Raw genomic sequence first — 12,484 nt, 5'->3', positions numbered from 1 at the left:
CGATATCTTCTGTAACCTTTATGCAGGAGCCTGCCGCACTCTGAACGTGGCACTATGTAGCATACGGCCTTAACCTGCCTCATGCAAACTGCTCATGCTTCAGAGGCACTTGCTGTCTCCTCATTCTTGCCTTCTGTATTCTTCCCTTACCCTGATCAATGTTTCTCTTTTTCCCCTGTCCTGCACTTCTTCTTAGCCCTTCTTTCTATCCATCACTCCTCTTCCCCTGATCATATTTTCTGATTGTTTACCTCGCCACTTTCGTCCCTCTTCTTTTTTTATTCTCTAGCCTCCTATCTTCTCATCATCCCTTATGTCCTCTTCAGGCATGTCCGTACGGTTCCATGTGTTAATATCCCCGCAAAAATATTGCGATACAAAAATATAGCCATATTTTTGCAGCGATATTGACCCATGGACACTGCGGGGGACACCCCAGAAACTCCTGCACTATTTTTAAATGTGCGGGGGACACCCCCACAACCACCGCTCCCACAAATTATCACCCCCAAAAATATAGCCTATGGCGAGACAAACGGCCATATGTACGGCGATACTTTTGGTGGGGATATTTTGTAGGGATACCGGGCGTACCCCCGCTCTCTCTTCCAGTGTCCCTGTCTCCCCTCTTTCCTTCTCATCTCAGTTCACCCCTCTATTCTTGCACCTACTGCAGGTTAGCTGCACCTTTTCTTCCATCTACTCTCTCACTTTGGCCGGCGCCCCCGGTACTTTCTCAGTTCTGTAAGGTGGTCTGTGTCAACGAAAGAGCTTACCTTGGCTCTCCTGGAGGAGCGCGGCTCCGATGAGAAGGCAGATCCATCTCACTGGCTCCATGCCTGCCAGGAACGATACCTGATCTCACCTGCAATGCAAAGCATGACCAACATTAGAAGAGAAACACGGGGTATACGTTAAGAATGTAGTTATTGGTGTTTTGTGCAGCATCGGATGAAGCTTGGAGCGGCTTAAGGGGGCTATCAAAGAATGGAAAGGGAAATTGTGAACAGAGACACCGTGAGCCTTTTACAGGCCAACACCCTTTTTAGTGCTGGAACCCTGTGTAGGACAATGTAGAGAGGCAGTAGCGGGGGCAGGTGGTGTGATCAAAGAGGTCTTTGCAAGCGAGAGTCAATTGAGATTATCACGTCAAGAGCCCCAATGAACAGCCATATCCCGGTGGTTGTCGGGTCACTCCATGGTCGTGTTGCTTATGATGGAAAGACTTGAGGTAAGATGAAGGGTGTCCATTTCTTCTGGAATTTTAAGTTGCCTGGTCTTAGTTCAAGTTAGGAAGAATGTTCTTCCAGAACGGGAGTCCTGTTGGGCCCAATGATTGCTCGCTGCAGTGTTTTAGGTTGAAGGAAGCAGAGGACATTGCTCCTTCCATTTCTAATGGCAGTTTTGTGGTGTTAGGTGGTGTATTGGGGGAAGAGACGGGACACCCTGTTGGATCCCTGTCTGCTGCCTGTTCTGCTAGGGGTCCCCCAGATGGTCCATAGGAACTGGACCACGTCACCAGCTCTCTTACCATCCTGGCTACAATATCACCTGTCTCTCTGAGACGCCGAGCCAAATCAGGATGCAGTACCCACTGTCTCTTGAGAGTAGACACATGCCTTCGCTTCACCTTATCTGGCAGATATGCATATCCACCATGAACACCTCTTTCAGGGCGCAGGAGTCTACAGCCACAGCAGCCCGATAACTCCCTGTTCCCCCAGTGTTTCCTGTACCGACCAATAAGTATCTTACGTAAAGTGCCTGCACCCAAGCTTGCATGATGGTTAGCAAACCTTGGACACACTCTACCCATTACAGACACATGAAAAGTCTGTATACTACACTCAGGGGTCTGCAACCTTTGGCTCGCCAGATGCTTTGGACTACAATTCCCATCGTCCTTATCCAGCATAGTCAATAGCCTGTTATCATGGAAATTGTAGTTCAAAACATCTGGAATCCCAAAGGTTGCAGACCCTGCTCCACAACTTATGCATTTGACAGTGCCCAAGTGTTCTCTTTATTATCAATATTATTATTACTATTATTATTTTATTATTATTATTTAATTCATTGTTATATGGAATTCAACTAAGCAGACTATCCAACCCATCAGTTTTGTGCTGTTCACCAACAAGTGTAAAATCTTTCATTTTCAAAGGTGCGTACACATTCTAAAATGCAGCAGAAAAGGGGCAGAATATGGCCTTTCACTCATCTGACATTCATTTTAATGAGTCTGAAAGACAAATCTACGCCCTTTTCTGCTATATACCACAGCTCCAGTGCCCGCAACACCATCACACATCATTTAAATCAGCAAACTACCTCCACAGGGACTTGTTTTAAATCAGAAGACTCAATCAGGACATCAACAAAATAACTTTAAGGGCCTAATTCACAGAAGCTTTTCATAATGGCAAAACGCCATTGGAAAACGTTCTATGAATAAGGCCCTATACGTTTAATAGCAGCCTATTTCTTTTTTGTTATGCATAAGTCCCACACCATTAGCAGACTTGGGCTCCAATACTTGATTTTGGATGCAGCAAAGTTTGAAATCAATACTGGAATGTGTGGCTAAGGCATTGCTTAACTATTTACATCACAGCGCCATTTAAATCTGCAGGTGCTGGGTCAGCGACTTCTTTTTCTTGTGGGTTAATATTTAGAGGAAACATACTGCCGTCGCCTTTAGGGGAATGGGAAGAGTTCTATTGCTAGTGCTGTTTTCTCCAAAGCATCCCTGTCGCATCCCTGCCTCTTTGGATCACAGAATCATGCACAAAACAAGGCAACTAGCGGCAAAAGCCGGATCAGCCAGCATGTCCCTGCGCCTACAATCCATGCGAAAGCTGCTGCGCGGTCCCTCTGTCCTTGCTCCGCCCCTCGTTCATGACAGGGTTAAGTAGGGTGAGCAGATGTCCCGGTTTTGACATTACTGTCCCGGAATTGGACCCTATGCCAATTGAACGAAAGAAAAAGTGAGTTACCCTTTTCGGAAAAATTGGCAATGGGACAAAACTGATGTTATCACTTATGAGCTGTTCAGTCATTGAGAGACTAAGTTCACCATACTGTACCTGTTAGCTTGAACACGAAAATCCTCTCCCTGAAGAGAGCCATAGCTGGAAACACATGCCTTCAAGTTGGCAAGTTGTTCTGTAATGTTTAGACACTCTCCGACTATTTGAATTACAAGCTTTCTAATAATAAAAATGCAAAACTATTAATCTATTGACATCTATTTGCCCTACATTTGGGCAATCGACCCTAAAAAAAAAGTTGCAGAAGTCAGAAGAGGAAGAAGGATGACTCCAAAGGGTTTGCTGCGCTCAGGATGGGAGAATTGAATCGGGGCATTTTAAAACTTTCTGGATGGGCACCAGGAAAAGGATTCTGACTCCTATACCCGACAAGCTTGATGATGTGGAGGGCCTCCTGGCAAAATTCTCTCAAGAAAAACATAAGTCATTCAAAAGCCTCAAAGAATGCCTCAGCAAATACGTTGACGCTCAAAGAAACCTGGACCATGAGGGATATACTTTCGACAGGACATGTCAGCCACCAGGGGAATCTGTTGACACCTTGACGATGCAACTGAGAATCCCAGTCACCTATTGCGACTGGAATCCGTTTAACAATGAGGAAGCCGTCATGTTGAGAATCATGGAGGATGCTCCTACTGAAAGAGCCAGTAATTGTTAAATGAGGCGATGACACAACGGGTGAACGCGAGTTGGAGTTTGTTGCATAACGAAGGCAAGACGCCTTCTTCACTGAAATCTCCTCAACAACCACCAACCAAATCCTGGCAAGGCACAGCTTCTCAAAAGGAATGTCAATTATAAAGGATTACAGATCTGGTAAGTAAGCAATGCCTGCACATATAGACAAGGGGACAAAAAGAAGGATGCAATAGTAACCCTGGCCAGCATTCTCATCCTTGCCCCACTGCAGCAAGAGTGGAATATCAAGCAGCTCGCATTTTTTTTTCTTTTTTTTATAAAGCGCCTTATACCATACCTGAGTTTGGTTTCTAAGGATGGATCGGGGATTCAAACCTCTGTTGCTCTGCGTGGTCTTGCTTCTAAGACCAGCGCTGCCCCTGTGCTCTCCTCTGCATTGAGTAAGGAAGCACAAGCACCCAAAAAAACTAGTTGGTGTGGCAAACCTCTGGGTGGTGATGCATTAAACACCGCAAGCAAGGCTCCAGTTAGAGCAAACAGCCTGAAATGCAGTCTATAGTGCAACCTACCATCGCCACACGATGGGAAATGCCCAGCTAAGGGTCATCAATGCAGCAGGTGTGGTAAAGGGAAACCCTTCTGCAAAGTCTGCAGATCAAAAATTTATCAAACTGGTTCGAGAGCAGACCCCAGAAAACATGTTCAGTGCGTAGAAGGCAAACGTGATTCACCACTGCTGTCGCTTCAGAACGTTCACCTGAAAACACCTATATGACGTCAGCACATGAAGACACCTAAGACGAAGACATTGAGCTTTCCATACGAGGGAATGATTGACACAGGCCCTCTAATAAATATTATGTGCATCACGGAATAGGACAAAAGGCTTGAGAAACCTCATACGACACCCTCAGATCTGAAGCTGTTCACCTGGACCACTAAAAGGCCTGCTTGCATCTGCGGGAAATTCACAACCGCCGTCAAACAGCGTCATAGAGGCACAAGAGAAGAGATCAAGGCATGCGCATTCCACATGCTGGACAGGGTATGCCTGGCTGTGCACCAAGCAGATGCCTCAACAGCAAAATGTGAATTCAACAAAAGGGAACTGGGATTTTTCCAACAAATGTTTTCTAACAAGAGATCGTATCTCGACCCAGGAAAAGTGGAAGCCATTGCTGCCACACCTTCGCCTTTCAGTGTGGCAGATCGAAGTTCATTCCTGGGCATGACCTGCTACTGTGCCATGGACCCGAGAGATTTCACCACCATAAGCACGTGACATAGAGAGTTGACCAGGCTTGAGAGACAAACTACATGGTCTAAGGAATGTGCGGACGTGTGTCCGGCTACAGAAAGCTACACACGCGGCAGATCTCATGGCATACTTCGGCCCATCTCACTGGACAGAAATGACCATAAATGTCAATCCGATGGAATTGGGACCCAAAATGGCTGAACACAAACCACTGCGGCAGCCGGGCCCAGAGGATGATAACATATCTCAGCTGAAAACTAAGAGACATTGGGAGAAGGCATCTTATCAGCCCGAGAAGGAAAGTAAGAGGCAGTGTTCGTTTGTGGACCTTTTTACATACTTATATAGAGCAAGCTTTTCACCACTCTGACAGATCATCGAACACTGCTCACAAATATACAGAATACCCCTAGCAAAACGGTGGTGAGCATGAGCATAAAAGATAGGTTTTGAGGCTCCTGGTGCAGGACTTCAAAATTATTAATGAGCAGGGGAACGAGTACACCCCGGCATACGTCATTTCCTGTAATTTACAGAGTCAAACGATTGCCTGGCCCACATTTGCCGAGGAATACATGTATGTCCCTGATTTAGGTTTCCTGCAGTGCCTATCCCCCTGGTATGATTTTCAGAAGAAAGAGTAAAGACCAGACCCTATTGGAGAGGTGCAAGTTAATGGCCACAAGAAGATGGAGACATGGACAGAGTCTGGTGACAGCATTGGTGATGTTGATGTGGATTAAATATGCGCTTCCAAGCCAGCACAAGAAGAGCTATTGAAATCTGCAAGTGGTGTCCTACTGTACGATACTCAAGAATCCATATCAACACATCCCTGACATCGTGCATAAGGCCAACAGAGGAGTATTAGCGAAACATGACACATTTGTGATAAACTTTGGTTCACTGTGCTTGACACCATGGTAGTAACAAACATAGGAAAGGGCCATCTTTGTCACTACACAAGTAAGGCAGGAAATCACAAACCTCTATGAATGCCACTGCTGATTGAGGAAGAGTTTGCAGGAGATGTCTTTGGACCAATAAAGGAGAGCAAATATCTCATCATCATCATGGATGAAAACTCAAGGTATCCCTTGTGAAGTCAATATCGCCCACATTTGCCCACATCATTATACTTGTTTTAGACAAAGGGCCTCATCACGACTTTGGCGGTAACCCTTAAATCCGGCGGTCGTGCTATTACCGCATGATTTAAGGGTTCGCCAAATCAGAACTTCGGAGGATTTCGCCCCAGCTCTTGGCTGGGGGGAAATCCGCCAAAAATTTGCGCTATTACCGCCGACGTTACCGCCAAAGTCGTGATCAGGACCAAGTATTTTCAGTATGGGGGATCCACACAGTGAGCAAAACAGACAACAATGCCCTGTTTTAAGGTCATTAGTTTGCCAAATTAATGAAACACTTGGGTATCATTCCCTGAAAGATCATGCCTGTCTGGCCACAGGCCAATGGGGTGTTGGAGAAACTCCCTGAAACTCTCAAGAAGGCTTTTCAATACAATGAAGCAAGTTGGATATCACTGTCTTAACCTCTGTGCTCCTCAGGGCCAACTCAACAACAGGTCATTGTCTGGCCGGGCTAATGCTATGACGCAAACCGCACACCAGAGAGTCACAACTTCAAGCAGATCTTCCAAAGTGTCACAAAGAAATTCAAGCATAAAACAGGCATGTGAAGGAAAAGATCAAAGCATACACTAATCACATGAGGCACGCCAAATGTTCCAATCAAAGAGAAGGGCACGAGGCTCTCCAGCGAAAACTCTGTTCTTGGAAACCAGGTTGGATTTATGAGGATGGCCATTGAGAGTGATGGGTTCCAAGGGATCAATAATCATAACCACAGCTGAAGGAAAGGTGATGATTAGCAAACGCTCATACTTCAAGAGATATTGAGAGCCGGCTCAGCTGGAAGAAACTATTTGTGGGAACATGGTGTTCACAATGATGCTGCGAATGACGACTCCGAGAGTGCTTGGATACAGAAATATACATCATCGCCAGCAGTAGGTTTATCTGGAAGAAAAGGTTTCAGTATTTCTGGAGCATAATTTTTATTCTTATTCCCCTTCTTGTTGATTTGATTGATTTGTAAAACGCTAATGTGCAATGAACTGCAGCTGGCGCAGATTTTCAAATAAAAGAATCGGTATAACACCATTGAGTAATCTAGAAATAATTATATAAAGAGAAACATTTTGAGCATTTTTCTAAATAAAAATAAAGAAATCTAAGCAGGTGAGGGAGGAAGTTCCACATAGAAGGGCCTATGACAGAGAAACGCCCGATCACCAATAGAGATACGATGGGCTATATGCTCAACTGGCAGCCGTTGGTTAGCAGACCGAAGGTTGCGTGTGGGGTGGTATAGTTGAATCTTTTTTAAAGATAACAAGATGCTACTCAGTGAGTACATTTGAAGACCAGGCAGAGAATCATGAATTCATTTCTCTGCTTGACTGGAAGATAAAGAAGAGCTTTTCGATAATGGGAAATCGAGGAGAATTTCACCAAGCGAAAGATAAGCCTGACTGCAGCATTTTGAGCAGCTTGCAATTGAGACAGATGAGTCTGGGGGATACTTGCAAAGAGAGCATTGGAATAATCCAATCTCCCAAGGAGTCAACTACTGCAGGAGGGTTAGTTGAAGCAATGAAATAAAGGGCGTGAGGGGTGGCTGAAACCTATATGAAAAGGATATCACTAGATCCCCAAAATGTTGCTTGCAGCCCCTTCTTCCTTTCTAGAGCGGGTGTAGATGCAGTATCCTGGGAAGTGACCATTGTTCTCCTGGGACAATATTTTAAGAAGCCACCCTGTTGTCTCCTAAGGGAAGGGGAGTTTTATTGCAGGTGCCAGTTTACTCCAAGATGAGATATCCGACGGACACATGTCTATGATGCGTGCTCGTAATCTGCAGCGTCACCTTCTTAGCGTAAGCAATAAAGAGCAGATTCTTCACGTCCGGCATCAGTGCCATCTTTGGGGCAATGAAACACAAACAGGGCAACACTATAGCAGTATGTAAATAACAATTTACCAGGCAGCAATACCTTTACTAATTAAGTGTGATAGGCTGTATAATTAGGAGACATTTGTTAAAAAAAGAAAATGTGCTCCTGATTAACTTTGAATTAAACATTTATTGAATTATTTATAAGCACCCCAATGAAAGTTCAACCAGAAAGAAAACATTCCATGAAAATACCTTTTTTTAAATTCATCTAAATATTTTTAAAGCATTTTTAATTCAAGCAAAAGACAATCTCAACAGAGCATATATTTACATGTCTCACTCTCATCCGTGCATTCATGTCAAATTCATACTATCAAGCATTGTTATTTCGTGTGTTATTTTCAATTCTTCTGTAAATATATATAAAAATGCATATTTCTGTTTGATTCCTCGAGTCATTAAAGGGCCTCAGTTATATATTACATTTTGATAAGAAAGGAAGATCTACAAGTTTTGATGCTTTCATTGCTTCAATTGCTTTGCCTCGCAATTGGGTCTTCCACAAGATCAATAATATTCACTAGTACAGTTGATATTGTGTTTATAGTTTATTCCTTGATTAATTCTAATTAGTTTTCTTCACATCAGTTCAAAAACAAAATGCTTTACAATTACTTTAGGTTACATTGGCTGAACAATCGATTCATATCAGCAATATTGTTTGGTCAATTTCCTACAAAAAAAACACAAAAGGTTTTTTGTTTTTATGATTCTATCATTGTGTAATTATTGATTATTGCTTCTGGCCTTTCCTTCAGTTTCCATAAATAGATACTCCTCTTCTAATTGAATAAACTAGGTTTTTCTTCATCAGTGATGGGGATAATGGATATTCCTTAACCTATAAGTTAAATTCAATAACACCTTGACATTCCATTCATAAGCTGTATTGATAGCCTTAATGTGCATTGAACACATGGAATTAGAATCTTAACTTGTTGTATATATGGCCTTCTTTGTTTCCATAATTATGGAGGTGGCATGTTTTTCAATACTATAATTGTATCCTGCACCCAAGCATAATAATATGTATTTAATACTATTATTACCATGCAGTAGTCACTCTCCTAGCTGAAGTATGGTTACATAGCCAATGTTTCTTACCTTGTTTCAGGGTGGATTTGGATCCTTCTCATTCTATTGATGGCATCCACGTGTTTGCCACCATCTTTATTCTTTAAACACTGTTTATGATGTTATTGCATTACGGATGCGCGCACGATGATGTCACACACAACGTAATTATATAAACAATTGTTTTTTTAAAGGAACGCACAAACTACTTATGTTTATACACAGCAATGTCTGTTTTATGATCTTTTCATAGCTATTCATGATGCATTGCTATGTCTATTGTTTGCTTTTATTAATAGCTGTGTGAAAATACTGCCTTTCATGAGTTCACGTTCCACATATTGGGTTAGGTATCATCAAATGCCTCTATTTGAATACTGGTAGAAAAACATTTGCTTTTTCACTATTTCCACTTTATAAATAGGCTACTTTTGAGTGCAGTGCTTTTGATAGGATAAATGATAGTGGATTATCATTTCCTTCATATGTATCCGTTTTATGGAATCAATGTGTACATGTTGCAAACTGTCTTTAATAATCTGTTGCAACATCTCTTCCATTCATCTCATTTAACCCTGTCCGGTGGGAATTCAATTTAAGAATCCACAATTGTTATTTTATATTTGGAATGGTATCAATATTCTAATGGGATCTAGGCTTAGCAACTTCCAAGATATTCCATTATAGATCATCTTCATTATGAGATTGTTCTATATAGTGGTTCACCAGAGGAGCATTCTCAGAGTTGGTCTGAATTCGGGATCTATGTTCTGAGATTCTCTTGTTCATATATCGTTTGGTCTTTCCAATGTATATCTTCTGAGATGGGCATTTACACTTCTCTTAGTATATTTACATGTAGTACAATTCCCACAGGGGAAATGGCCCTTTAGTGTTGGTAGGCCCCGGATGTCAATAAGGGCATCAGTATTTGTAGAATCATTCGTTCTTGATGCTTGTACCAGTGCATCCCTCAGATTGTACCAGTCCTGCCCGGCGAACTACCATCCTATATCCATTACCCCCTTCCTGGGGAAACTCCTGGAGAAGATGGTCATCTCCAGGTCATCTCCCAACTGATCCAACACACCAAATCTGTTAGCTGTCTCCACAACCACCAGTCTGGCTTCAGAGCAACCAGAGGCATGGAAACTGCTCTCCTGAACACCCGTGAAGACTTGCTCTTAAAACTCGAATTCAACTATCCTTCCATTCTTATGTTTCTGGATCTTTTACTCTGCCTTTGACACAGTCAATCTTGCCACCCTGACAAATTGGCTCTGTGACACCCTTGGCAACACGGGCCTGGCACTGGACTTCTTGACTTCATTTCTATCCGACCGACCTTCCTAGGTTCAATTGGGCCCTTTTCTCTCCCCTATCACACTTTCCACCTGCAGCCTCCCTCAAGGCTCTATCCTCTCGCTGTGGCTCTTCAACATCTACCTTCCCACTCTGGCCCACCTGATCCCATCCTTCTCTCCTCACTTCCAGTGTTATGCAGATGACACACAGCTCTCCTTCAAGCTTCTCTCTGCTGCCTCCTATTCCTCTTCTCTCATCACTGACTGCCTGACTTGTATTCAGGCATGGTGTGCTGCCAATGATCTCTGCCTTAAGAGCAGTAAGACTGAGATCCTCCTTATTGAGACCCCAGCTCCCTCCTTCCCTCTTACCCTCTGGCTGCGCTGTAAGGGTCCCCCTCCTCACCCACTTGAGAGGCAAAAAACCATGGCTTGATCTTTGACTCCTATCTCTCCTTCTCTCCTCACATCGCAGACCTTGCCAAGAAGGACCACTATTAGTTGCACCCCCTCAGAGGTATTCTCCTTTCCTCACCTTACCCCAGAAACTCAATCTCTCCAGAGCTCTGCTCCTCTCTAGGCTGGACCACTGCAACAGCCTCTTTCTCAATCTTCCTTTATCCTCCCTTCGCCCCCTTCTATTAATCCAGAATATGACTGCAAGACTTATCCTTGACCTCAAGCCCAGGGACCACATCTCTCCAGCCCTAAAATCTCACCACTGGCTCCCGGTCGCTGCTAGGATCAGGTTCAAGACTCTCTGCATCATCCACAAGGCTTTCTGGGGCCTGGGACCCCACTGCATCCATCTCTCTTTCCCTAAATACCTCCCTGCTAGAGTTATTCGGTCTTCTAGCTCTAACTCTCTGTAGATCAGATGCTTCTGTAAGCAGAGAGTGGGGGGTAGATCTCTCTCCTCCGCAGTAACCACCCTCTGGAATGGTCACCCTGCCCCTCCCAGGATTGAGCCGATCTCCTTAAATTCCGGAAAGCTCCTCAAGATCCTCCTTTTCTCTTCTTTCCTCCCTCTCCCCCTCCCCTGCTCATGCCCCCATCTGCTGCAGTGACTGGCTGCCAGGTTTCCCTCTGAGTTCTACGGTGTACGAGGCCCCCCTGCGCAGTCCACCCCCTTCTACGCACTTAGCATGGGACCCTCACCCCCTGCACCCCATGCAATCCCTTAATGCGAAAAATGATATCCCAACTAGAAAGTTATTTTTGTATGGAATTGAATGACTTATACAATAACAGAGGTATGCTAGTCCTAGGGGATTTGTAGATTCACTGCCTATCTCGTGGAGTCCAAAATTCTCTCCAAATTAATTTGCAAGGGCTGGTATATCTAGCACATTGTTTCCCATCACACTATTCAGTTATTTAATTAAATTCCTTTTTATTGTGTGCCACGTAATGTTTGTGAGACAGAAATGCCATGACATACATGTTCCCAGTGTACCCCTTAGAGACCTGCAGAGTGGTTGAACACTTCAGCCGGACGTGGAAGAGCATGGTGGGTAATCTAGAGCACCCCCTGAAGAGGACGTGGGACATCCTTCCCTCTCACTTGCTGCTTTTGCGGAAGGGGGTGGCATTGGTCACGTTGAGCCCCTCGGGGGACACCTTGTGTGAAGTGCCCCCTCCTTCAAGAAGGAAGGTGGGAAACTCACCCTCAGGTTGTGCTCTGATGGCGCGATGGACTGCATGCTGGTTTGTCATGAGAAGACGAGACGGCAACTTAGAAAAGAAGGCAAAAGCTAACCTCAAGGCGAGCCAGGCCTTGATCAAACAGTGGTACGATTAAGATGCCAACGAAAGGGGTTGCATTTATTGATTGGATTTGAGTTTCGTCGTCTACACAGGATTAAGGACAGGAGACGGCTATCAAAGTGCTACCCTATTAATGAACCCATAAGCTCCATCCAGAGCATCAGAGGGTAGGTGCACAGGCTTGTCTGGCTACCCTAGGCAGAAACAAGGGGCAAACGAAGCCTTGCACACGCTGAGATGGCTATTATTTACACACCCTGTAATGTCTGGAAATGTGCCTGTCACAGGGGCTACCCATCAAAGACCCCCTGCCACAATGAAATCACATTCCACTAAGAACTAGTCCCTGG

General features: G+C 44.2%; 2 protein-coding genes across 5 annotated transcripts in view; one reads left to right on the top strand and one right to left on the bottom strand.

The window, feature by feature from the left end:
• Window positions 1-12,484, top strand: part of FAM216B (family with sequence similarity 216 member B) — a 515,713-nt gene that overhangs the window by 232,154 nt on the left and 271,075 nt on the right. The window lies entirely within an intron of this gene.
• Window positions 1-12,484, bottom strand: part of LOC138513871 (lectin-like) — a 67,187-nt gene that overhangs the window by 23,413 nt on the left and 31,290 nt on the right. Inside the window, exon 2 of the mRNA XM_069628991.1 lies at window positions 777-865. Within this exon, the coding sequence (XP_069485092.1) occupies window positions 777-837 (61 nt within the window). The 5' untranslated portion in view covers window positions 838-865. The remainder of the gene's footprint in view (window positions 1-776; window positions 866-12,484) is intronic.

The sequence above is a fragment of the Ambystoma mexicanum genome, chromosome 12, assembly GCF_040938575.1.
Source record: "Ambystoma mexicanum isolate Mex_15411 chromosome 12, UKY_AmexF1_1, whole genome shotgun sequence".
Taxonomy (NCBI): domain Eukaryota; kingdom Metazoa; phylum Chordata; class Amphibia; order Caudata; family Ambystomatidae; genus Ambystoma; species Ambystoma mexicanum.
This window is presented reverse-complemented; position numbering and strand designations above follow the sequence as displayed.